The 26049-nt window shown below is 48.4% G+C and overlaps 2 protein-coding genes across 4 annotated transcripts; one reads left to right on the forward strand and one right to left on the reverse strand.

The window, feature by feature from the left end:
* Positions 1 to 904: 904 nt before the first annotated feature.
* On the reverse strand, positions 905 to 15780 carry LOC144932709 (phosphomannomutase 2-like). The gene is made up of 8 exons (XM_078857072.1): positions 15552 to 15780; positions 14369 to 14489; positions 14155 to 14231; positions 13176 to 13267; positions 11717 to 11816; positions 9272 to 9347; positions 8681 to 8796; positions 905 to 8117 (listed from the first exon to the last, which is right to left on the reverse strand). The coding sequence occupies exons 1-8, from the start codon at positions 15621 to 15623 to the stop codon at positions 8010 to 8012; spliced, it is 762 nt and encodes a 253-aa protein (XP_078713198.1). The 5' UTR covers positions 15624 to 15780; the 3' UTR covers positions 905 to 8009.
* A 1642-nt stretch (positions 15781 to 17422) lies between these two features.
* TMEM186 (transmembrane protein 186) lies at positions 17423 to 25528 on the forward strand. 3 transcript variants are annotated; one of them, XM_078857076.1, is made up of 4 exons: positions 17423 to 17576; positions 19393 to 19518; positions 20640 to 20793; positions 21571 to 23530. In XM_078857076.1, the coding sequence occupies exons 1-4, from the start codon at positions 17461 to 17463 to the stop codon at positions 21931 to 21933; spliced, it is 759 nt and encodes a 252-aa protein (XP_078713202.1). In that variant the 5' UTR covers positions 17423 to 17460; the 3' UTR covers positions 21934 to 23530. The 3 variants fall into 3 exon arrangements, with proteins under 3 accessions (XP_078713202.1, XP_078713201.1, XP_078713200.1); XM_078857075.1 differs by lacking the exon at positions 17423 to 17576 and adding an exon at positions 25511 to 25528 and having other exon boundaries at positions 19399 to 20793; positions 21571 to 21963; XM_078857074.1 differs by lacking the exon at positions 17423 to 17576 and having other exon boundaries at positions 19399 to 20793; positions 21571 to 23652.
* Positions 25529 to 26049: the final 521 nt, after the last annotated feature.

The following is a 26049-nucleotide window of genomic DNA, read 5'->3' on the forward strand; positions in this document are numbered from 1 at the left end:
AAATCTCGTTTTTTCGTCCACGCAACATATCTCCATCTCATCCGAAGACCTACATTGTCCCTTCCTGATGCGGAGGGATGATGCATGCCTTTATTTCATCTCGGTTGGATTACCGTAATGCCTTGCTTGCTGGCGTTTCTAAAAGTGTTTTTTAAATAGATTACAATACATTCAAAACTCAGCTGCCAGGGATTTAACCAGATTCATATCTATATTCGTAGGTTTTTTCGGTAAAGTCACGTAGGTAAAAAATTAAAATTAATAAAAGTAAAAGTAAAAAAAAAATCACGACGTTTCGGAGGCAACACAAGCTTCCGTCTTTAGGTGGAACCGTCACAGCATGATAGCTGTATCAAGTGAGAAAAACTCCAAGAAAACAGTCCTTGTATATATACTGGTTGAGGGTGGGAAAAAAACAACCTAAGAATATGAATCCTTGCAGTCACGAAAGCTTCAAATCTAGAACAGATTCATATCGTATGACCGTATTACTCAGATTCTCTCTTTGCTGCACTGGCGGTCTGCACAGTGCAGAAATCGTCTTCAAGATTGTGTTCCTCGCGTTTAAGGCCTTGCATGGGCCGGCTCCCAAATATCTCGCCGATCTGCTCGAGTTTTATACAGCACTGCGAAAACTTACATCAGCTGATTCTGGTCTAGTCGTCATTCCAAGGGCAAGACTGCGTTGGTGTTCTCTGGGAGACACGGAGTCTCTTGCAGCCAGGGCGCCACGATTGTGGAATCCCCTTCCTCGATCCATTCGGTATTCCGAGCCTGTGACACTTTTTAAATCACCATCTTAAAACTCAGCTGTTTCTACCGCAGCCTTTCCCCGAAACTGAAGACTAACAAAACAATGTTGTTGTTGTCTGTTTGGATTGCTCTGCAATTTATTATCATTCGCTTTTATCATAGTTATTTATTTTATTGGAATTTCCAGGGCAGTCGTCGTCGATACTGTTATCAGCTTCCTATTTCGCTTCAATTACATCTCCACTTGCGAGTGTAGTTTTATTTTCATGGACAGCGCCTTGAGACACTGCGATGTGAAAGGGGCTTTATAAAATAGAGGTTATTAGTATTATTATCATCACGTTAGGCAGTATTATCATAGTCTCCATCGCCATCACCACCAACAACCAGCATCTGTCAGCCCACCTCCTAACAACATCTTCTCCAATGACACCCCAAACCCATTACTTCTCTCTCCCATCTCTTCTGCATTTGAAAGCAGCACGGAGGGGGGGTGGGGGGGGGGTGTTGTCCGTTTCTATAAAAAAAGCGATGAAAATTTTAACCCGTAAAAACAAAGTTTTTCACTATAAATCCTTTATATGCGTGGCTGCTAGAGTCCTCTCGTCCTCTGGCTTGAGATGGCTGCCACCTATGGGTCAGATGATTGTCTGCCAGCATTAAGCAATTGGTAATTAAATATTTTAAAAAATTTCCCTAAATAGTGTAAAATTTAGGAAAAAAATTTTCACGAAAATTAATTGTCACGCACAACGAGTCTGTGTGGAAAATATCAGCTCGATTGGATCACGGGAAGTGGGTTAAAAAAAAATTTGCACAGTCGCAAGCAAGCAAGCGAACTTAATATAAAGGATTTAAAAACCGTAAATCGTCCCCATCGCCGCACGAACCGGGCCCCAAGTGGAAGCAATCGGCCTCCCCGCTCACGCGTAAGGGCGTCGTTGGAAGCCCTGGGCCGCGTGTGACAATTCCACATTCCTATATACGCCGGCGTTCAGACTAATATCCAAGGGACAAGTACTGTGGACTTACCCCCCTCCCCAAAAAAAAATCGGTTGGTACTTATGGTTTGTCGACCACCCACCCACCCCGGCAGAATAATGTCGATTTCGCCGATGATCGTTATAACGACGACGATGATGCCAGTGATGTGAGCCCACGATGCACGTGACCTACTTAAAGGAGTGACTGTGGGGGCATTGCCCGACACGTGGCGATTGTCGTCGTTATGTAAGCGTCCTGTTTATTGTTGTTATTGTTTCGCACGAGCTTGTGCTGGAGGTTTAAATAAAGCGACCTGTGTCTTGACACCCCCCCCCCGCAAGCTCTGACTGGATGGGTTGTCACCTGTGCGAGGGGGTTATTTACAAGGCGAGAGAAACTATTGGGACGATGGGTCTCTCCGTCACAGGACACTGACTGGTTCCACCTTAAAACGATTCAAAATGTGGAGGGAGAAGAGAAAAAAAAACACAGAGGACACGGAGAAAAAAATCCACGCGACCACGCGGAGGACATTGGAAACTCGAAATGTACAGCAGGCGTCAGGGTCGGGATACAACCCGCAACCTCCTGTATACCAGACGGAGGTGGTTGGCATCTCAACACCGTGGCGCCCAACCTGATCCCACCTGTTGTCCCGAGCAAGCCGACGTCCTGCCAACGTCCCACCAGCGGTGCCAACGTCACCCAACATTGCAGCAACGCTTGGTGAGCGGTGGCGCGGTGGTTGCAGCATTGCGCTCCGAACCCGACGACGTCGGTTCGATTTCCAGCGGCGGCGGACAATGACGAGCGCTATCAGAACCATTGCAGGCCCTGCGTTTCCGCCAAACGACACGCGCTGACCAGCGTGGTGAAGTATGGTTGAGCTACGGCCTAGATGTGACACGACGTGGTGAGGTCCTCGTTACAGCGGTGGATCACAGCGATGGCTCCACCGTACAATGGGTGTCCACCAACCAAAGGCCACGCGGATGAAATGTTGACACATTTTAGTCCGTTGTCAGTAAAACAAAAACCCGTTGTTGTTTTTAACTATTTCAAGTCAGGAATAAGAATATGCCACCCTGTGTCAGCCCACTGCTGACAGAAGGCTCCCCCCCCCCACGCCGTACCAGTAATGGGTGCTTCGTTTGACCATACTTCACCACGCCGGTGAGCGCGCTTTGCGAAAGTCCAGCGGAGCAAGAAATTGTATCGCCTTGGGCATCGTTCGCGGTTTGTTGTTGTTTTGTTTGGAACACGGGGGGTGCCGTTACGCAAAAAGCGCCACGTCCGTGCGCAGAGCGTTGAAAGGTGCGCGCGTAGCGCAGTCTGTAATCTGCTTACGTTTAATCAGCCTTGGCTCCCGTTTCGCCGCGCGCTGACTGCGCGGGTTTCCTCCAAAAACGCCTCCCCGACGGCGCGACTATGATGCCGCAGATGGATTTGGGGGGATGGAAGTTGACCCCTGACCCCCACACCGCCCCCCCCCCCAGCTCGGTGAGAGATTTAATTCCACTCAATGTCACTTGCGCCCTTTGTTGTTGTTGTTGTTAAACCGGCTTACTGCGGGCAGCTGTACACGTGATGCACCCCCCCCAGCCCACTGCGTATACACCGCACGTGGATCAGGCTCGCCACGAACGGCCTCGGCTCATCACACCCCTGACCCGGCAGGCGAGGACGGCAGGGCCACGGTGGAGGCAACGACGACTATCGGGGCCTGGGTTCGAGTCCTGAACTCGGGCAGCTTTTTCCGCGCGGTTTGTGCGCGTCCTCTCCCCCTGTGTTCTGCAAAAGGGTTTGCTCCAGGCTCTCCGGTTTTCCTCCCAGAGCTAAACAAAATAATAATCATGGAATGTAGCTGGTGTTGACCGAACATCCCATTGCTGTAAAAAAAAAACCGACCTGCAATTTATTAAATTTAGAGTCGCGCAAACACGGCAGCAACATAGCCCCCATACTGCGTAAACTTCAGAATGTTTATTTATACTGGAGGAATCCGATGAGCTATGAAGCTCTTTTGAACAGCTGTCCAGCAACTTGCCAAGACCATACAGAAAAAAGTCACGAGACTCGGTGAGGCTTTCTTGGGTAAACGAGAGAGAAAAAAATCGCGATTAATGAATAGTTTTTGTAAATAGCTTTATCCAGGATTGCCCGAGTCTTAAGACTTTTCTTTTGAAACGAAATGTTTCACAAGTACCGAAACAAAGCTGGGATACCGGAAAGACAACTCACCATGTATACAAAGGGGACCACAGTGGCCAGATGTTCACTACCTCGCCTGGTATACAGGAAGTCGTGGGTTCGATCCCTACCCTGATACCTGCTGTATATTTGGAGTTTGCGTGTCTCTCTCCCCCGTGGTCGTGTGGATTTTTTCTCCGGGTCGCCCAGTTTTTCCCTCCTAATTTATCATCAACATCACGCGTTTAGAGTATTTGGCTTCTATACATTTCCACATAAGCTGCTTCGTTGCACTATCATTTGTGATATCCAGGTCGTTTCTGAAAAATAGCTAAATAGCTCAGTGAGCCTTACCTGGTAAAATAAAAAGTTAATAGTTTTTATAACACTCCAAGGTGTGTAGGCAGCTTCCTGAAACCTACTTGCTGCCCTACCATTTCCTGACCACATCACAGCCCAGCGGGTTTGGGAGTTTCACAAATCTCTTGGGTGACCCACCAACCCTTGCCTCCCAAGGCGCTGTATCGCAGGCGTGCATCATCACGCCATGATGGCCACCGTTTAACCAGCGGCAGTGCAGAGAGGTCTTTAACGTCAGTTTGCGACGTTCTTTGCTAATTCCACTTAGAACACCAGCGTAGACGTCGTTAAAAGATTAGATGTCAAATGTTAGATTTTACCATCATTTATTCCCTTCATTTTAAAATTTGCCCATGATTTAAAAAAAAAATTCCACCGTAACAGTTGTACACAAGCGAAGACGCAAATTCGCTACGTAACAGCGAGCATCGTAACTGGAAGCACAATTGTGGCAGTAATGCGACGAGGTGGTGACGGCGTTTTCACGATTCAAAGCGACAGTGAAACCTGGTCAACAGGTGCCACCTAGGGTGGCCCTGCCACAACTGCACTGACGATTTCTACTCGGGGGTGAAACCGACCACAGCGTGGCTTCTAAACTCGTGCTAAATTTAGAAATGACCACGTGTTGCGGCATAAACGTTTCTCTGCAAGGCAAGGCGTTTATCGCGATGCTAAATGCGGTAATGAAGGTATTAATGTCTCGTAATTACATTTTGGGTTCGGCCGCTTGAACAAATTATCTTGCGAAAGCGCTCGGTGCAATGGCCCCTCACAGCACAGAGAGAGGCCCAGAGGGGTAGATGGACATCGTCTATTTTAGACTTCTTTCCTTTCTAAGGCGTTATTGACGCGGACCAAACATTCGAACCGTCGCACGGTGTACAAGGGCTTTAAACGAGCCAATTGTTATCGTGTCAGCTCACCGCCAAAAGAGCTTCACGGCAAATTCTCACAACCAAAATTTGGCGATTACATTGTTGTGACCCCAACAATCGATAAACGAATCATAACATTGGCTGCCAAATCCTCCACGCTACGACGACAATGTCCTTCGTAGCGTCGCCAATCAACTTCAAGGACAGTGCATACATTATCAGAGTTATGTGTTTTTTTGCATTATGACTGCAGGTATTGTGGTCTATGTAAACATGACTCCTTGTAAAAAAAAGGTGTCAGTTTTGTTGCCAGCGTCGCCCTGTTTACGGAATGTTACGCTTCCAAGCCTGGTGGTGTTCATTCAGACGCTGTCTTTCCGACATACCTGTTCTTCACCCGAGGACGGCTGCTTGCGTTGTGGCCGAAACGTCGTGAGAATTATTTAATGTTTGATTTTTTTATGATTTCCCTTCTACACGACTTTACCGAAAGAACCAAGAAGATGAATCCCTGCAGTCACGAAAGCTTTCAATCGAATTTTCGTGAAATTAATTCATTACTCTGCGGCCATCCTGAACAAATATTGGCACGTAAAAAAACAGATTGACTGCAGAATGCGACGAGACTCAAGACTACTCAACTCGTCCTCACCCACAGATTGTTCACCACCAGACCCGGGCGTTTCGTCTCCAACTACCACCGCACTTGCAGGTACACAATACACTCTCATCTATTGTTAGGCCTCTGCAAGGTAAGGTAAAAACTACGAGCCTACCTTTACCCTTACCACAATGCAATCACTCTATCCCTTACCTTTTACCCTTTAGCAAAGTAAGGTAAAAGGTCAAAAGTAACGAGCCTTCCTTTACGCGACCTTTTACCCTTACCCCATACAAATAACCCGATTACAGGGTAATTACTGGGGTACTACTACACATGAAAAAGGTTTATAACAGGTAAATGCTAGGTAGAGCGCTTTATTCATATAGAACACTCTTGATTCCAATTTTAAATGGAGGCCACGGACTGCGTCACGGAGCTTTTAGCGAGCGGTAAACAAGATGTTTACGGTAAACAAGGTATTTACCGGTCAATACTTCGTGCTACTTTTACCCTACCCTTTACCTTACCCCTGAGCATATCAACACCTTTACCCTTTTACCCAGTAAAAAGGGTAAATTAACCTTACCTTGCCGAGGCCTATCTATCGTAACATGTATAGTTCTAGCCGTTGTAAAGTTTTGGGCCTTGAGGTCGCTGGCCTCAGCAACTGTGTAAAGTGTCTCATTCTACTTCTTAGCTCTCATCATCTCCTTCCCCACCAAACGTTCTCATCTTAACCTTTGCTCAATTCAGGACACGTGTCAACTCTTATATCCATTACACATTTCAACAGCGCTGTTTTTTTGTTGCTGGTCACTCGGCGTTTCAGGCCTTCGGTCCTGTGCTCAGCAACCACAATGTAAACAACACAACTATTTGGATTGAGTGCAAGATTGCTGTGATGGTCTTCAAGATTCTTCACGGGGTATCTCACCCCCCACATCACTCTCCCAAGCCCTGCACGTGCCCTCCACTCTGCAAATAGCGATCCCCGGCTGAGTCGACGAGGAAATCTGCAAACGATGAAGGGAGGGGGCAGTCGCTCCTTCTTGGCTGCTGCTCCCCTGCTCTGGAACCCGTCACCACTTGAATTTCACGCACTGCCACTCTTTAGGCCTAGCCTGAATACTTCATTAGTTATTTAAAAAGATCAAGACGTCATCGAGGTCAAAGCCGTTGAAGCTACCACCACCATCAGCTCCTCCCCAACACATTCTACCCTCCGCCAGATCCCACAGCTGCTGCACAGGAGGCACGCGGCAAACCTCCAAGGTCTGCTCTGGCAGTAGTAGTCTCGACAGATGGGTGGCACGGTGGTGAGATGTTAACTACCTCGCCTGGTATACTAGAGATCGTGGGTTCGATCCCGACCCAGACGCCCATGTTCTCCCCGTGGTCGCGTGGATTTTTCTCCGGGTCCTCCGATTTTTACCTTCCAAATTTATAAACGTGCGTTTAAAGACTATTCGGCTGCTATAAATGTCCACATGATAGGCCACTTTATTTGAGCTATCGTTTTTGATAGCCAGGTCACTTCTTATCTGGTAAAATAAACAATAAGTTCAGTCGTTTAGTTTAGACTCCCACCATCTGCTCTTAGGTCTTCTCCTTGATCACCTATACGTACATAAATTTACCGCCACCACCGTCGCTACATTGTTACATCTCTCACCTCCACCACTACTAAAACCGCTATAAGCGTGACCGGTACCACTACCACCAAGGGTGGCCAGGTGTATGAAGCCCCTGCAGCGGCCGTTTCCATAACTTTTATATTTAAACTTGGTGGGGAGGAGGCGATGTTAACTTAATTTCTATATGCACCAATAATCACCAACTTCGACCCGATCATCCCCACCAGCCCCAGATCATCGAACGAGTGACCGCTGGTCACCGCAGAGATGGACAGACATTTATTCAAATTACTAATAACTGCCTGGGGAAATATCATGAGATGCAAATGACCAATTAACTGTGTCTGTGTGTAATGTAGATACCAATTACAAATGTAATGGAATTATATACTTATATTTCATGCTCTTCATATCGTGGTTGTCCCCAAGTGTTCCCCAATCGTCCTTGGGTTCATTCCAATTGTTCCTGGATATTCCCTGGGTAACTCTTGGGTTATCCCTACGTTATCCTTCGGTTCTCTCTGGCTTACCCCTGGGCTAGTACTGGGTTATCCCTGGGTTTTTCTTCAGGTTATCCCCTAGGTTCATCCCCGGGGTAGGTCACATTCAGCTGAGAGGGAAGAGCTCCTCCAGCTGCCTGCGCGTGTCGTCTGGAGACGTCACCGTGTGTCCGATCGTACGCTCATCGTAAAAGATCTCGTGGTCGTTTCCACCCTGGTGGGCAGAGAGAGAGAGAGAGGAGATGCCGCGGTCGCCAATTACTATAATTACAAAATGTTCATAAAAAAATGTCATCATCATCAGCCCTTTGTCAGTCCGCTTTTGGGACGAAGGTGTTGGTCGTGGTAGCCGTCTGAGCCGTGCGTCACCCCACTGGTGTGTGCGGGGATCGGTGAAGGGTGGATGAGAGGGCTGGGAGGAGGGAGGAAGGTTTGGTAGGTGGGTGGAAAGGAGTCGAGGTGGCTGCGTGGGTGGGAGGGAGGAAGTGTCTCTCGGTGGGTGGATGGGAGAAAGGAAGGTGTATTGGTGGGGGGGGGCGGGCGGAGAGAGATGGAGGATATAGAGAGAGTGTGTGTGTGGGTGTGTGAGTGAGTGGGTGACAGGACAGGACATTGTTGTGTGAAAAGAGGAGAGGGTGGGTGCATGGGAGGGATAGATGGAGATAATAGGGTGGGTGCATGGGAGGGAGGGACGGAAAGGATAGGGTATGGAGTGTGAGAAGAGAGCGGTGCAGTGAGAGGGAGGGAGGGAGGGGCTGCATGGGCGTTCGTTCTGACCGCCATGGTTTTGTCTCCGAAGAAGTGCACGGTGCGGAGGCGGTCGGGAGCCAGGAGGCCGAGGCAGAAGCGCTTGTCCCATCCCTCAGGGAACACGTCAAAGCTGATCTGTCCTCCTGGGGGGAGGGAGGGGGGAGGGAGAGAGAGACGAGGCAAGATGTGAGGAGCGAGTGAGAGGGAGGGAGAGAAGGTGGACTATGGAAGAGTGTGAGAATGGGGAGGACTAAATGGGGGTGAGGAGGTGAGGAAAGGAGAGAGTGGAGAAGATCGTGGGGGAAAAAAAGATGGGGAGATGAGTGGAGAGAGATGAGGAGGGAGGGAGGGAGGGAGCGAGGGAGGGCAAGCGGGCAGGTGGGCGGGAGGGAGGGAACAGGAAAGTAATGAGTACGTAAATGAGAGAAAATTGTTCTAAACCCCAGTTCCTCGAAATGCTGGGGCCAGGTTTTGTATGGCTGTCACAGTGCCACATTCCTACTTTATGATCCATTCATTGGTCTGAAATCTCCCAGTCATTCCCTGTGCAAAAGTGGCTCCAGGTTCCGGTAGTTATTTTTAAAGTCCATGCCAGGTATCGACCCGTCCACTACTCACCTATCGAGAACACCAGACCCTTCCCGGCAAACTTTTCCCGCAAGTCTTCAACGAACTTTTGTCGGATATTTTCTTTCTGGAATAAAATGTTAAAAACCCACAACAGAATCAAAAACATCAGATGGAAATTGAAAACACTCCATACAATTAAATTTAACATATTTTTGGTCACTAGCATTGATGTTTTATCAATAATGAAACAGTTTGTGTACGAGTTTCATTTAAAGTTTTCACAGCCGGCGGATAATCTCCGCGCCGTTTTCGCGGTTGCGCCGCGTGGCTGAGAATCCCTCAACAGCTTTCCCCACGCACTACTGCGGGCATCTTCACGATCTGAATCGTACGATTTTAATCCCGAAAACACCCAGCCAAACCTTAACCCTCTTAAACCCACCGAGATTTAGCTTTACGTCAATTGACCCAAGGCTCATTACCCACTGAGACTGATTGCCTAAGATTATCGCCAACATCTCATGACTTTCATTGCCCAACTTGACCAGGTTACAGGGGCGTGGGCGTTGTGATGATGTCGAACTCGGGTGCCTTCACGGAAAACGAAATAGCAAAAAACACAATTGGTATTTTTTTCCGTACAAGAGTGTCTCCGTGTGATGCATCTCAAGTTGCTGTACACAGATGGGGGGAGCCGTAATTCAATGACGCAGTTTCGTCTTTTGTCAAAACCCATTCAAGTGTCCCTGTGAAGCATCCAGATATGCTTATAGCATTCAGGCGCTATATAGATGCAAATTATTATTATTACAGGTGAACTCCTCTTATCCGCTGTCCTATTACCCACGACTCGTATTATCCGCGGTAGCTGTAGGGCCCGTATTTTTTTGGATGATTTAGAAATTTGGACTGAGGTTGCATCATCTCCCATTCGCAGAACTGGCCAATGAGCGCATTTTCACCAACATGTCAGGAGACATTTGCCAAGGTGTGCATCGGGCACTTAAGGCTTCTTTGCCTCGTGCATACAAGTCGTGAGAAACCGCGCGCACGCGAGGATTACGCGACGCTTTCCACCATGCGTTGGTGGATCGGAAGTATTTTATTAGCAGCACGGATACCAACGGATAGCTGCTTTGTGTTCTCAGATTTTTTTTTACCAATCGTTCGATCGATTTGGACGGTCAACTTTCGGGGATGTACCGAGTACCAACAAAAGTTTCTATTTCAGGTTCACCTCAACTGCAGCAGAGAGATGCGGCAGTTGGATTGCAAGTCCAGAGCTCTAACCGGCAGCCTCTGGGGGAGTAATCAATTCGTTAATCGCATAGCCCAGCTCTACTTTCAACCGTTAGTAGTACTGTGCTGGATTACACTGGAAAGTCTCACCGAGTCTCAAGACTCGGTGAGCTCGTTGCTGGACGGGGCAATATTGCTTTGTTTAAGCGCAATGGAGTAAATTGCAGGTAAATATTCAGCACTGGGATGTTTGCACTGGCGGAGTCAGTGGAGGGGGGGGTGGGGTGGCACATGCCCCCCCAATGATCCGATCGAAATCCCTAATTTCGATCGGATCATTGGGGTTTATTAGTAATAAATCGGCATTTTGCGACACCCACTGCCACTGTAGCATATTATTACGTGCCAGGGACTCTATGAGATGATAGGACAATAGTCTGAGTCCATAATTGGCAATAAGTAACGGCAAAGCAGTTATAAGTGACTCAGAATTGTGCGCAGTTGTGTATACACAGTACACGACTTCCCTGAGCGCGATGCCGATAACACACGGTTCGAATTCGACCCTCGATCGATGGCTGCGCCATCGCCGCACACGCGTCGAATAAAAAGCAAACGACAAGTCCTTACTTACTAACAACTCCTATTATTTTTCAATCCTACCTGAAATTCCTGGCTCTGCCATTGGATGTTTGGCCAATAGCAACTACATTGTGTTGGTATTGAACCCGGGATAACATACAAATTACACTCAAGTCTCACATTCACTCACACAAATATCCCCCATATACCCTTAACAGACTGTTGGGGCAAGTGCTGTTAACGAGGGGGTGGGGTGGCCAGTGCCACGCCCGGCCGCCTTTGTCTCCCCAGCTGTGATGTTTACACACCGCACCAGAACCGATTCAGAAAATCGTCACTGGTGTTGGACGTGAACGGGAATCGAACTTGGGTCGCTGGATTCGTAGCGCAGCGCGCTAACCGCTAACATCACTCACACACTCCCTGACATACACACCCAATCACTCGCACTCCCGCACTCTCTGCAGAACAGGGGGAGGAGCGTACAAAATCCACGCAGAAAGGCGCCTGAGTTGGGATGCGAACCCAGGCACTTCTTGCCACGAGATGCGAGTGTTCACCACCGCCCATAATTGAACATCCCCGTCTGCCTCGGTGGGCGCGCGATGAGAGTGTGCGCGTGACGATCCGAGGCCATCGGGGGCGAGGCGCTGCGCACGCGAGCAAGCGCACCTTGTCAAGCTCGTAGAATTCGAGTCGCTCCTCCTGGGTGCAGCTTCTCCCCACGGGACACACGTTGAGCATGCCATTCCGGAACTCGATGAAGGTTCCCCTTGCGTGCGCACCGACGCAAAGCACAGCAGACGCACGGACACCGCGGCTCCAGTTAACGAGCGGAAATCAACGCCCACTCTCTCGATACGCAAACTATTTAATGTTGCTGCGACTGCTGCGTTGGCTGTGGTGCACAAGCACATCGATTATCCGGCGCGCAATTATGCGGCTTCCAACATAATCCGACGGTCCCGGGCCGATCTGGCGAACCTCCATCACAACTGATTGAGTTGGATTCAGACTCTGAATAACCACTTCGAATTCTACACCCCTATCATCACCCCATGCTGGGTCTTGAGATTGGAGTGTGAAGTACAGCGCAGTAAATTCAGTAACTTTTTAGGTAGGATATTTTTTAAAATCTATTTTTATGTTCATGCTAATTTCATACTGTAAACTAATTTTAAACACTAAAAAAACATATAAACGACACCTAAAAACGTGTTAAGGAATGAGCCATTAAAAAAAATACTCGCAAATTACTCAATTGGGAATACGCATAGCAACCATCACCCACTACTGCAAAACTACTTCACACTGATTCTGTGAAAACAGCAGTGCCTTCCTACACGAGAGCCTTGCGCTATAAGAATGGCACGGATTGTGAAGGTACTAGTCAATTGACGATGTAACGATTTGATTTCTAACGGTCGTGTAAACCAAACCACTAAACTATTTTTATTTTACCATATAAGGCCCACTGAGCTATAGAGATATTTTTCAGAAGTGACCCGGCCACAAATGATAGCTCAATGAAGTGGCTTATCATGTAGAAATGTATTGCAGCCAAATTCTCTAAACGCACGTTGAATCTAAATGTGGAGGGAAAAACTGGAGGACCCGGAGAAAAATCCAAGCGACCCAGAGAAACGTTGATATGTATCTATGTTGAACTTATTTCGCACCATACGTAGCCAAAGCATGCTAATCACAGATGCGGGGGAAGGACAACAAACTAAGAAAAAATTAGTTCTAAAGATGAAATGAGTTTTCAATCTAGATTTACAAGTGCATAGCTCCCACAGCTTCCTAATATCGGAAGGCATAGCAGAGCATTCCAGATGGCCACAAAAGCGCATCTGAAAGCACGCGATGTAGTGAGCGTTCCGACGGCCAGCCAAAATCCGCGATGAGGACGACTGGAGTTCGCGTAATGGTTTATGTTCCTTAACGAGATTCGCAAGGTATTGAGGTTCGTGGCAAAAATTAACCGGCCAAACACTCTAAATGCGTGATATTGATTCTAAATGTGGAGGGAAAAACCGGAGGACACGGAAAAAAATCCACGCCACCCGGAAAAACCGCTGAGGATCAGAGGCTCGGGGGAGGGTACGGTGGGGCGAGGGGGGGCCCGAACCTCTTGCGAGGCAGGCGGATGTGGCTCATGTAGGCGAGGCAGTAGTTGATGAATTCCTGGAGGATCTCCTCACCCAGGTGACTCTGGATGCTCTGAGCGGGGATGGGGAACACGTGGGGGGGGGGGTGGGGGGGGAGAAGCCTCGGTCAGCACCGCGATGGACCGTCGCCGCTACGAGGAGCACGATACGTCAACTCATGAAATCAAATTAAATCTCACGCTCACAATAAATGAACTGGATCACGTGCAGAGGTAAAAGTGCAGCGCTGCAATGTCTTGCCCGTGCCTCTGGAGAACTCTATGGGAGCAAGCTCTAGAGGGCCCCTCCCGAGGACATTTTGGCCTACTCTTCAATGCTGGACAAACGTCTTAGACGAGGTTGTAATAAAGAGGATCTGTCCTCCCACCATGCCTTGTATAACCGGCACATCACCATACCACATGCATTCCAGTTACGGGGGTTGCGTAACCATACTTCACCACGGTGGCCAGTATGGCTGATGGCAGCACAGCCATGAGCACGTTTTAGATATCACTCACTACTGAGGCTAGCCGTGGCCGGGAATGCAATGCAGGTCGCCAGTTTCACGGTGCAGTGACCTAACCACTTCTCCACCACTATAAATTGACACAGCAAAGACATGTTTCACTATAGAATAACATTATAGACTTTAAAAGACCTACAACTATACATTTTGAAAGATCCACACCACTATAATCGATAGAATTATGCCATCGCAGACACTACAGATTCGTACCATTATAGCTACAACAGCTTTGCTCCATGATAGATTCTGTTGTGGAATCTACACCCGCCACCAGGACAAAAACGCCGGCATCTCGAACTACACCACGAGCCTGAATGGTGACGATTCATCGGTTGTGGAACGGCAGAGTCGCTACATGTTTGTTAAAAAAAAAGTTGACATTTGGTGGTCGTGGCGATGGTGGTCGTGGTGGGTGTCAGACACGACAATACCTGTTGGGCAAAGAGGCGACCATCCTTGTATGCCACCAGACCGTTCTCCGCAAACACATAGTCAAACTGGTTCACCACTGCCAAGCGAGAAGGTGAAAGAGGCTGAGCGTTAGTCACAAATGCAAAGATCCCCCTGTAGCCAATTAGGCTGTTGGGGACAAGTGCTGTTAGCGAGCAAAGACGCAGCAGTGGATATGCACAAACTCGCTCTCACCATAATCCTCGCTGCCTCCCAGCTGCTCGATGATCTTGCAAAAGTCGGAACCACCCACAACCCCGATTCGAACTTGTCTCCTCAGCCTCTGCAGCAAATCCTGCATATCCGGAGAAATTGTCTGCGAAGAGATGTGGGGTGGGTAGGGGGAGGAGATGGGCAGGATCAGGAGGGACAGCAGGATTTGCTCATGATCAAAACATGTTTTGAATCCCTTGTCAATCCACTGCTGTTTAAAGGCCTCTCCGACACCGTGTTGGGGGTGGTTTGACCATACTGCACCACGCTGGTCAGTGCAGGTTGGCGGAGGTAGGGACCAGGACCAGTTAAGACATCACCGGCCACTGATATTGCCCACTGCCGTGAAAGTTAACTCAAGCCGCCAGATTAATTACACAGAGTGAAGCCTCTGCCCCACTGGATGTAGACTCTTGTTGCACGTGCTGTTTAGTGTGAGCTGGTATCTCTGAGGGGGGGCAGGCAGGGGGTTCATGACAGCCATGTCACAAAGTGTCAACAATGTTCAGAACCTGGGTACAATTCCTGGGCTTGGGTGTTTTGTTCTCTCTCTCTCTCCGAGGTTCATAATGGCTGTGCGAGAAACAACGAGCCACCATCTCCGAGATTATATGTTCAAGCCTGGCTGACTCCCTCCTCTCTCTCACTTGTGCCATGTCCAGTTTTGTCAATCCACTGCTGGATAAAGGCAGTGGCGGGTGTCATGGGGAGCTGTTTCACCATAGCTTATACCACACCGGTCAGCGCGGGTTGGTGAAGGTGGAAGCATAGACGCAAAAGCATAGAAGTAAAGTACAACAATGTACATTGCTGCTCTGCCCACCGCATGGTAGCCAAAATACCTGCTTAATGAATGAGTGGTCTTTTCACGTGCAATTTCATTGAGGGTCTGTGCGTTGCCTTGGTGTGTTCTGGGACTGTTCTTGCTGTTGTTTTGCGGCCTTACCCAAGCTTGGGAATTGGTGTACTAATGACACACACAAAACCCATAGAGCCACGGGCATAACTACATCTCAGCGGGCCTCCTCCCCCACCTGGTCAAACAACACCGACAAAGTTTGAGACCGCAGTAGTTTTCGCTTTATGATTTCAGGCTGTGTCGACCTAGGGGAGGCGAGAGAGAGAGAGAGAGGGGGGCGGGGGGGCTGGGCTGGTGTCGCCTCACCTGGCGCGCCGGCGTCAGGGTGCCATCCACGTCGAAGAGACACAGCACGGACTCGTCGCGGGTGCCCGCCATGGCCTCTTGCTACCACCACCACCAGCAGCAGCCTCCTCCTCCTCGCTCACGGAGCGCGAAACCCGGCGGAGGCGGACACAGCCGGTCGTCACCCCCCACGTAACCAACCCCAACAAGTTGCAAGTCGCGTGACGTCATTCACACACACACACACACACGCAGTCGTGCGTGACGTCTTCCGCTTGCGGATTACGTCATCTTGACGCTAATGACGCCGGCTTACTATGAATGACGTCGTTTTACTACGAGTGACGTCATCTTACTAATGACGTCTTCTTACTCCTGACGCCCACTTACTAATGACGTCATCTTACTACGAATGACGTCATTTTACTACGAATGACGTCATCTAACTACGAATGACGCCGACTTACTAATGACGTCTATATGAATGACGCCAACTTACTACTAAATTATGTCATCCTGCAACCGCAGTCTGATTTCTGAATTCCTCGCATTACGAGCTCGTATAGGCAAATATGATCGCACTCAGGATGTTTTTTTAAACAATAAAACTCTTTAATAATAACGAACGAAAAACGCGAACGGCCACATTCACTCCCGACTCACACCACAGTTCCACCTCACTCTCCCTAGTTTGTCTACACTATTAATAACGTCATATTATGGCTAATTGCGTCATCTTACCACTAAAGAGCATGACGTTTTATCGTGTTAACAATGGCCGGCGTCGGTGACGTCACTAGCAGGAAAAAAACTTGCGGCGAATATCAAATCCCAAAAATAAACTTTAAACTGTGGAGGAAAACATTAGCTGTAAAGCTCCTTTCCCGACAGATGTCCATAAGAGCCCCGTTTCGTTAAGCGTAACCGTTTATGAATGAGGGCGAATACCGTGTCTAATGACGTCATTGACTAGCGAGTGGCAACACTTACGTGACGTCACGTAATATAATTTGAAAGTGTCGTCACTTGCAATGTTTCACGTCACTTTGTGGTGTGATGTGTTATGAAATTGGGATATTGCCCGAAACGTCGCATATTATGTTTTCCCTTTAAGGCCACGCACAGTGCTACTGACGAACGTGTTGAGTTCGTATTTGTCGTTCGAGGTTAGTTCCTCATGAAGCACATTCAGAATCAACATGCATCTTCTTCTTGGTTCTTTCGGTAAAGTCACGTAGAAGGGAAATAAAAAAATAATTAAAAAATCACATAATAAAATTTTAATAAAATAAAGAATAAAATAAAATCAACATGCATCTTCTTGGTTCTTTCGGTAAAGTCACGTAGAAGGGAAATAATAAAATAATAAAAATACAACATAATAAAATAAAAAAATGAAATAAAATAAAAATGCATCTTCTTGGTTCTTTCGGTAAAGTCACGTAGAAGGGAAATAATAAAAATACAACATAATAAAATACAAATTTAATAAAATAAAGATAAAATAAACAATAAAATAAATAATAAAATCTACATGCATTTAGATTATTTTGCTGCTGTAACTTTCCACACGATAAGCCACTTTGTTGAGCCATCGTGTGTAGCCCAGATGGCTTCTAAAAAAACAAGTTAATACCTCAGTGGGCATTACCCGATAAGACAATATTTAGTTTGGTTTTATTTGTATAGTTCCCGAAGCGATTTACCTTTCCTATACTTTGCACTCATGTCATGTTTTATATTGTTTACATAGTTTTTTTTTTATATCGTTTGCAGTCTAAACAAATACATTCTGATGCAGTCTGCAAATGGGGCAGCAATCCATCTACAGTTCCCGCGTTGCCATGGAGACCCCCACAGGCGTGATGACGTCACAACCCCCCTCCCCCATCTCGTTGTGGGCGGGGCCTCGCTTCACCCCCTGACCAAGATGGCCACGTGGCCGCTCCGCGTCCGACTTCTGCCTCAGCTACTCCTCCGCGCCGCAAACTCGGCCGGGCGCCACCCTGCCGCCCCCCTCGTCGCGGAGCTCACGACGCTGTCGAGGTATAGAGAGAGAGAGATGGGGGGCACGGACCTTAGCACGCAGCCAGCGCGTCGTCATCTCTGACCCACTAACACCAACAACCTCCTCCATTCGTTAACGCGGCAGCGGGCATCAACCACACGGAAAGGGACTGCGGCAAACATCGTCGCGGGGTTTTTTTCATCACACTTGAAGGGGAGGGGTCGGCGCGGTAAGGGTCTGCGGTAAACGGTGCTTGATTATATTATTAGTTCTTTCGGTAAAGTCGCGTAGAAGGGAAATAATAAAATAAAAAAAATACAACTATTAAATTATTACGACGTTTCGATTGCAAAACAAGCAATCATCATCAGGTGTGAAAACCACAGCAATAAAAAAAATTCAAATTTTCTTGCTGTGGTTTTCGCACCTGATGATGATTGCTTGTGTTGCAATCGAAACGTGATAATTTAATTGTTTTATTTTTATTATTATTTCCCTTCTACGTGACTTACCGAAAGAACCAAGACTATGAATCCCTGCAGTCACGAAAGCTTTAAATTGAAAGGGACTTGATTATTTTGGGTTGTTGCAGAAACATCGTGATCTATTATTTTTTCTACCAACGTGACTTAACCGAAAGAACCAAAGAGTAAAGAAAGGGCACTGATAAGGGGTTGACAGGTTTGTTTGTATTCGTCAACACAGCTTGACTTGGTTAATGGTTGACATGATGTACATTTGTGAATGGTTGATACAACTTGGTTGTGATTGGTCCCTTGGGTTGACGTAGCCTTTTCTGATTTGGCTGATGGTTAGACAAAAATGCAAATGACACAATCCTGGTCTCTTGAGTTTCCACCACATTGTTTAAACGAATGAACTTGACCTGACACCGGAGCTCATGATTGGTCAATATTGTGCTTTATTAGTCGACGTTTTAACACAGCTTGACTCTTGATTGGTTAACGGTTGACATGTTGTGCATGTTGAGAATGGTTGACACAACTTGGTCGTGATTGGTCCTTTGGTTGACGTAGCTTGTTCCTGATTTGCTGATGGTTAGATCAAAATGCAAATGACACAGTTCTGGTCTCTTGATCTGACACCGGAGCTCATGATTAGTCAATATTGTGCTTTATTGGTCAATGTGTAGTGACATATTTTATTATGTTTTATTTTTTATTATTTTCCTTCTACGTGACTTTACCAAAAGAACCAAGAAGATGAATCCCTGCAGTCACGAAAGCTTTAAATCGAAATGTAGTGACATAGCGCTGACTGTTGGACAGCAACTGCAGGTGGGCACTTAGCGCACACGCCGCTGAGCATATACGCGGGTGTGCCGGCAGGGCGGAGAAACTGGGGCAAGGGTCATGATAGACCTCATGTGGAAGCCGCTGGAACCTTCTAGAGGGTTCGAGAAGGGAGGCGCGGCTAGTGCGGAGCCAAGCCGCGCCGAAGGGAGTATAAGCAGTGGAGAGCGAGAGCTCTGGGCTACCGGTTCTGGGATTGGACTCGTCTCGTCGTCGCTGTCATCCTCGTTGCCCTCGTCGCTGCTGTCATCGCCCGATTATGGCGCGGCCGGACAGCGGTTGGCTGTCCCGGTCGACGCCGTCAGTGCAACGCGGACAGGGTCGTGTCTGGGACGGGACGCGTGGCAGCGAGGTCGTGTGTGAGAGAGAGAAGGGGGCCGGAGTGGTGTTGTGAGCTCGGCAACAACAACGAATAAGGAGGGCAGAGCGGTGCCTCCCGCGACCACCTCGTCTTCGGCTGACTGTGTGTGCGTCGCACGCCACCCGCACGCACAGACGACACTACAAATGTTTACTGCAGATCTTCTCTCCTCCCCTGCAGGTGGCATGGACTGCGTAGAAACAACAGTAGCATCATTACCTGCGCAAGTCTCCGCAGCCGTGGGTTCAATGCTGGACGACCTCTTACGACAGCGCGGGGCTCTGCCACTCACGACCCGGCGTCAAGGTCATCATCGGAGTCAAATGTGGACTCCCCCAAATCCTTCCACTGCTAACATTCAAATGATCCAGAACACTGCCGACAGACCCATCGATCACGCCCCGTAAATGAGCTCCACATCACTCCAATTCTCAAAACTTTCCACTGGCTCTCGATCCGTAAACCGGACCTTCAGGATTCTCCACAGACTCGTCTTCCCTGCCTACCTCTCCTACATGCACGCTCTTCAGCTCCACCAACCGAGGCCTTCCGTTACAACTCACCCTCCCCCCCTGAATGGGAGGTCACTGCTGCCCCTGTGCTGGCCGTAAGGTCTGAGAATTCCCTCCCGTGGTTATTTGTGCTGTTCAGGTCCAGGCTCAAGACCTTCCTCTTATCCACTGCCCATAACTGCCTGTCTCTCCATAATAATGGTTTTTGGGTTAGATCGCGTAAATATAAAATGTGTCGTTAAAACCCGCCACCACCCGACACAGCCAATTAGCAAGGTTTGTCACGCAAACAAAACATGCTAAAACATGCCAACTCGTTCACCTGTCTCCTAAGTCTCTCTTCTCCTCTCTGCCCAGTAGCCTTGTGCTCTACGTCATCCGTCTGAAAATAACCCACAAAAAAGCCCCCCCCCCCTCCCCTCCGGCCGCCCCTCCCCCCCCTCTTTAGTTACCAATATTTTCACGACCATTTCCCCCATTTCCCCCTCTACGTCTGTTTGCACAGTCTCCTGAGACGCAATCACATTCAGACTCTTTCAAAATCCAAATACACTTTATTTGGGGCGGTCAAACAAGCAGCATTTTTTGCAAAGGGTATGCGGTTCGTTCCCAGTGGCCCCCCAGGTTGATACTGTGGGCGTAGTAACCAAAAATGCAAGCCAACTTCACAATGGACGCTAAAGATCCTGTCACATTCGAAAAAAAAGCAGGCTTTGTGTGCCGGCATCATGGTTCAAAGTTGGCAAATTATACCCGCAAATTACCTCACTGGGTAAAGGCACGTAGTATAAACATAGCCCACTCTTGTGAGACTGCGGACTGCAATCATCTGCGGAGCGTAGCAACTTCCTTCGTGATAGCCAGCCGCTATAAGAATGGCGCCAATATCGAATGCGCTCCCGATTTGATTTGCAGGTCAACATCGGGAGAGGATGGAAGGGGTGATGTCTTCATTCCGATTTACCGCTTCCCAGCCATCAGAGCGACGCGCTTCATATCGCGACTGAAGAACGTGCAGACGATTTTCATGGTGGTTGCATTGCCACCCATCTATTACCTGCACACGCAGGTGAGACTGGGGGAAACTGGCAGTTCAAAGGGTTCATAATGGCCGTGTCAGAGCTACTAACCCGGAACAGCTGAGATCCTGGGTTTGAATCAACATTTCAACCGCCAGTAGTTAAGCCAGGTTGTCAAGTGCGGTGAAGTGATTATATGTCAATTGAAGGCACCACGCTGTCAAATGTATTCTCTCAACAATAGATCAGTCAACAGTAAGTCAATATTTCTGCCCACCCTACTCCGAAGGACCGTTTCCCAAAACGTTAGACATTTGGTACATTTTTTTTTCTGTTGAAGGCCTTGTTAATTACAAAGCTGTTGAATATATTTTAAAACGTGCGTTTGTGCACTGCTGCCAACGAAATTCCTTAATACGCATTTTATCTGATGCTTGTGGAAGATTTATATCAGGAGAATGTTCAATTTCATCTGGCCTTTGGCTAAAATGCACCAACAATGGGCAAATGGCCAAGGCACTTTTCAACCATAAATCTTGCATTTGTGCGCGCATGTGCAAGATGGCACAGTGGGGAGTGCAGGCGGTGCATGTGCCAGTCATCTCGCTCAGTTTATCCATGACACCTGGGTCACACCTGGATCTGTCCCATGACCTCTTTGCCAGCCAGCGAGCCTTGGACACTTCACGTGATGATCTCAAAGTGCACCTCGCACCCAAGCCCGGGTGGCACAAGAGCCGCGCAGTGGTGACATCGCTCTCACTCGGTGGCGAATGACAGCGGCTGTTGTTGTTTGTCGTCGTCGTCGCGTGCGGGGTGAGCGGCAGGGCCTGGTGGACGAGCACTCATTGCGGCTAACGTCGGGCGTTGCCGTCCTCGCCTGCTGCTCCCTCTACGGCATCAGCCACTACCTGCGCCGCTGGGTGGGGCTGATGGCGCTGAGCGCCGACGGGAACACGCTCCGCGTGTCGCACCTCTCCTTCTGGGGCGGGCGCCGCGACCGCCTCGTGCCCGTGGCGGACGTGGTGCCGCTCTCCGAGGGCCGTGACCGACCCCAGGACCCGCTGCTGGCGCTGCGCTGCTACTCGCACCGCGACGTGCTGTACTTCTCGCTGCGCTACGGCCGCGTGCTCGACGGCGCGAAATTCCGCGCCGTCTTCGGCGATACGTTCGTCTCACCGGATCGGTGACGGTGAAAATAAAAAAACCACCATGCTGCCGTAAGAATGTGGAGTTGAAGCCACTGGCACAGAACTAATATTGGCGAGCGGGATAAGAGGCTCGTTTGAGCAGGAAGACATGCTCTTACATCCCCTTCCTCCAGCTGTCCCGGCCGTCCCAGCCGTCCGTGCTGTCGACTCCCTGCATCTATCCAAGTCCAGGCTCGAGACCTTCATTTTACGACCGACTGCCTCTCCCTACAAATATAAACACTTCTCCTGTCACCGTACATCTTCTTGAGATGTAGTAACATCTAAGCGCTATATTATTCCACGTTGTATCCCTTATGGGGCCGATTAACCTCCAATAAAACTTTAACTGGCGACCTCCGACTGCCCTGACCATACTGCCACCTCGCTGGCCGTTGTGCCGTCATTGCGCAAAACTTGTTTTTAAAAGCACACTTTTAATCTTTAAACGAGCTGTGTAAATCTACGTTTAAACGGTGTGTGTTAAGAAGCCCAGTCCCCCTGGAACCTGTGAAGCGCAATTTTTCATTGTCAACAAGGGTCATAATCTGATGAAAATCTGCTCGATAATCAACTCTTTTGAGTTCTATTCTTGGCCACAGCTGACATCAGTGGTGAGTGATAACCAAACTGGTCCTGGGCACTCCCTTCCCCGACTCTCACCGACCAGCGTGGTGAAGTATGTTTAAACCCCCATATAACCGGCATGGCATTCGTCCAGCGGTGTATTAAACAAGGGCTGTACATTCTACATTCTTGTGTAGTGCTTGTGTAAGATTACGCTCTGAATGGAATGGAAGCTCCCTTACGCTGTCTTCCCGACAGACCTGTTCTTCACCTGAGGACGGCTGCTTGCGTTGTGACCGAAACGCCGTGAGAATTATTTTATGTTTTATTTTTATTATTTTATTATTTCCCTTCTACGTGACTTTACCGAAAGAACCAAGAAGATGAATCCCTGCAGTCACGAAAGCTTTACATCGAAATTTGCCAGCTTTGTTTTACTTTTGATCCAATATAAATACAAAACGTGAAAATAATTAAATCGGATCTCGTGACGGTTTACACGTGCGTTTTACACTTGCGTCAGTTGCAGCTGTAAAGGTATAGCCAGGGACCTGTGAACTCGTTAACACATCATTTACAACAGCCCATAAAGTCACCCAGGTCAGCGGTTCAAATGGCAGCCAAAGGTCAACTCAACCCATCATCATCCTCCAGGGGTCGATACAGTTTGGCAATACCACTTTGTGGGAAGTCAACAGTGGATAGACGCCCACTTGCCATGGGAATGTGGAATGTGCACCACTGGCCGAGGAAGGACTACCAGCAGAGATGAGTATTGTCCAATGCTCATATACGGAGAGACACAATCTAAATTTCGATTTAAAGCTTTCGTGACTGCAGGGATTCATCTTCTTGGTTCTTTCGGTAAAGTCACGTAGAAGGGAAATAATAAAATAAGAAAAATAAAACATAATAATATATAATTGTTTTATGTTTTCTTTTAATAATATTATATTATTTTATTATGTTTTCTTTTTATTATTTTATTATTTCCCTTCTACCTGACTTTACCGAAAGAACCAAGAAGAAGACACAATCTAGTTTACTTTTGGTGATAGAAATAAACTACTGCCCTTTGTCATCAATCCGCTGTCAATGAATGAAACCACTGCTGGAAACACACCTCCCCACCAGGGGGCGGGGGCTGTTTGACCATACTTCACCACGCTGGTCCACACCAACACTCGCCACTGCTGTTACCCGTCGCCGGGAATCAAACTCTGCGGGTTATCTGGATTCACAGCGGAGTGCGCTGACCATTGCACCACAGCTCCCCAAAGTTGAGATTAATTGACAGGTACATTCTTTTTGGGTCTTTCGGTAAAGTCACGTAGATAGAACCTATCTACGTGACTTTACCGAAAGACCCAAAAATATGAATTCCTGCAGCCGCAAAAGCTTTAAGTCAAGGTTTCATTTACAGGTGTTGTTTAGCCCAGTCCCGAGCGGCTTTAATGTGCACGAGCGACGCAATACTGCACGTGTTTTATTACTTACCGTGGTTGTTAAAAGGTGCTTTCGTTTGACAGCCGATAAGGGAGGCGGATTCGATTTCAGTCTGTGTAGGATGTCAGCTCATTGCCTCATTTAACGAGCCTTGGGACCCCATGCTAGACCTTGGCAGTTTATGAAGGCCTCACGACTGAGGTCTCTACGGTATATGGAGACTTTTGCCGTGTGACATCGACAATTACAATTCACCACGGTCATTATTCTGACCTCGTATTCGACGAGTAAATTGACTTGGCCAGCTGGATACATCGCCTATTCGCGCGGGATAATAGCCGGTGGCACAAGACGGGTGAAGAAGGCGCACGACGGTTAAATGAGGGGAAGGGATCCAAGCAGAGGTCGCAACCGGGTACCCGATACCCGTACCCTACCCGATACCCGGCTACCCGTACCCGGCCAGGTACGGGTGCCCGTTTGCGACCTTGGTGCGGCCGGGTACGGGTAGGCCGTGAGTCACTGGTGAGTAACCGTTTGTCACTCATTTCTAGTAGGGTACGGGTAGGGTACGGGTACCCGTACCCATTTGCGACCCTAGTGCGGCCGGGTACGGGTAAGGAATCAAAACCCGTTTGCGACCTCTGGATCCAAGGCTCTAGGACAACCACCACCGTCATAGCGATGTCAGTGATGGGATCAGTTCACGTGTGGGGAGATGAGAGGACCACTCACTGGTGGGCGGTTGGGGTGGCCTCCATCCAGCGGTGGATAGAAAATGGCCCGTTCTAAATAATGATTTTGAACACTTAGAACGATATCATGAAATGGCTTCATCGCCACTGAATACGTTGAAAGGCAAGGCCATTAAGCAAAGGGCTGTTTCTTTTTAGTATTTGCAAAATGGAAAACCCCTGGATGTGCCGTCTCCCCAGGCTCATCAGTCGGGTTGCAGTGGCCACGTGTATAATTAATGTCAGGAGGGTAGAAAAGCTATTGCTGCATTTAGAGTGATCATCAGTGGTGGTGGCCTCGGGCGAAATAAAACTAAGCAAACGATGAGGGGCACAAATAGCTCAATGTGTCGCGGGCTCATAAACAGCGTGAGCTATTAAACATCAGCTGGAATTCTAATTCTAAATTTAGTTTTTATCCCAGTGGTATTAAAATCAGCTGATTCATCTTATCTATCGAGTCGGCATCTATATTCACTCTCGTATCGCTCTGTATCGTCTCTTAAAAAGAGTCTACATGTACAGCGCTTTCTCATCGGTATCTCTCGTCTCCATGGGTCTCTCACTCTGGTCTCGATATTCTCTGCTCTCGTTTAACCAAATCGAAAAGGGGGTCCCTAATACTTTCTGCTTCGGCCCCCTTGCTAATGGGGGGGGGGGGGTTATCAGAGGTGTGGACTCGAGTCATGTGACTTGGACTCGAGTCAGACTCGAGTCATGAATTTGATGACTTGCGACTCGACTTGGACTTGCATAACAATGACTTTGTCCCACCTCTGGAGGTTATAACCAAACACTCATTCGTGTGAATGTCCACACTGTGTAAGCAGGACCCTCCTGGATAGAAGCCTTGAGACTCGGCGGCGAGGATTTCCTGGCTCAACAAAAGGGACACAATGCCACCGTTGACAGCTGAACCAAAACACAATTGCACCACAACAATACTGTCCAGTCTGGATTTGAAGCTTTCGTGACTGCAGGGAATCCATTCGCTTTGGTTCTTTCGGTAAAGTCACGTGGGCAGAGACGTAATAGATCACGACGTTTCGATCGCAACACAAGCGACCGTCATCAGGTGAGACAATCACAGCAGGGAAACTGCTGAATAAAATGTTAAGGGTCAATTAATTGGGGAGTTGGGGGGTGGGGGCTCAAGACATCTGGACCACTCTGTAGAGCACGTGGAATTGCCGCTATTTCATGGAATAACAAAAGACAAAGCCCTCCCCCCCCACCGTGTAGCCTTAACAGACTGCTTGGGTCAAGTGCTGTGAGCGAGTAGCGCCCATGAAGAGCCGGCGGCACTGTGGAACACGAGAGGGTGGGTGGCGGTGACGTCCCCGCGGCGCTCGTGCCAGGCTAGGTGCAC

Source organism: Lampetra fluviatilis, chromosome 5, assembly GCF_964198595.1.
Source record: "Lampetra fluviatilis chromosome 5, kcLamFluv1.1, whole genome shotgun sequence".
In the NCBI taxonomy this organism is placed as follows: Eukaryota; Metazoa; Chordata; class Hyperoartia; order Petromyzontiformes; family Petromyzontidae; genus Lampetra; species Lampetra fluviatilis.

Bases quoted from the DNA above. Each gene is read 5' to 3' on its own strand.
- TMEM186 (XM_078857075.1), top strand. From the start codon at position 20,377: ATGCAAGCCAACTTCACAATGGACGCTAAAGATCCTGTCACATTCGAA. The intron at 20,794-21,570 runs GTGAGACTGGGG...GGTGAGCGGCAG, and splicing joins TCTATTACCTGCACACGCAG to GGCCTGGTGGACGAGCACTC.
- LOC144932709 (XM_078857072.1), bottom strand. From the start codon at position 15,623: ATGGCGGGCACCCGCGACGAGTCCGTGCTGTGTCTCTTCGACGTGGAT. The intron at 14,232-14,368 runs GTGAGAGCGAGT...CTCGCTTGGCAG, and splicing joins GGGAGGCAGCGAGGATTATG to TGGTGAACCAGTTTGACTAT. The intron at 8,118-8,680 runs GTCAGAACGAAC...TCTGCCCACCAG, and splicing joins TCGGAGACAAAACCATGGCG to GGTGGAAACGACCACGAGAT.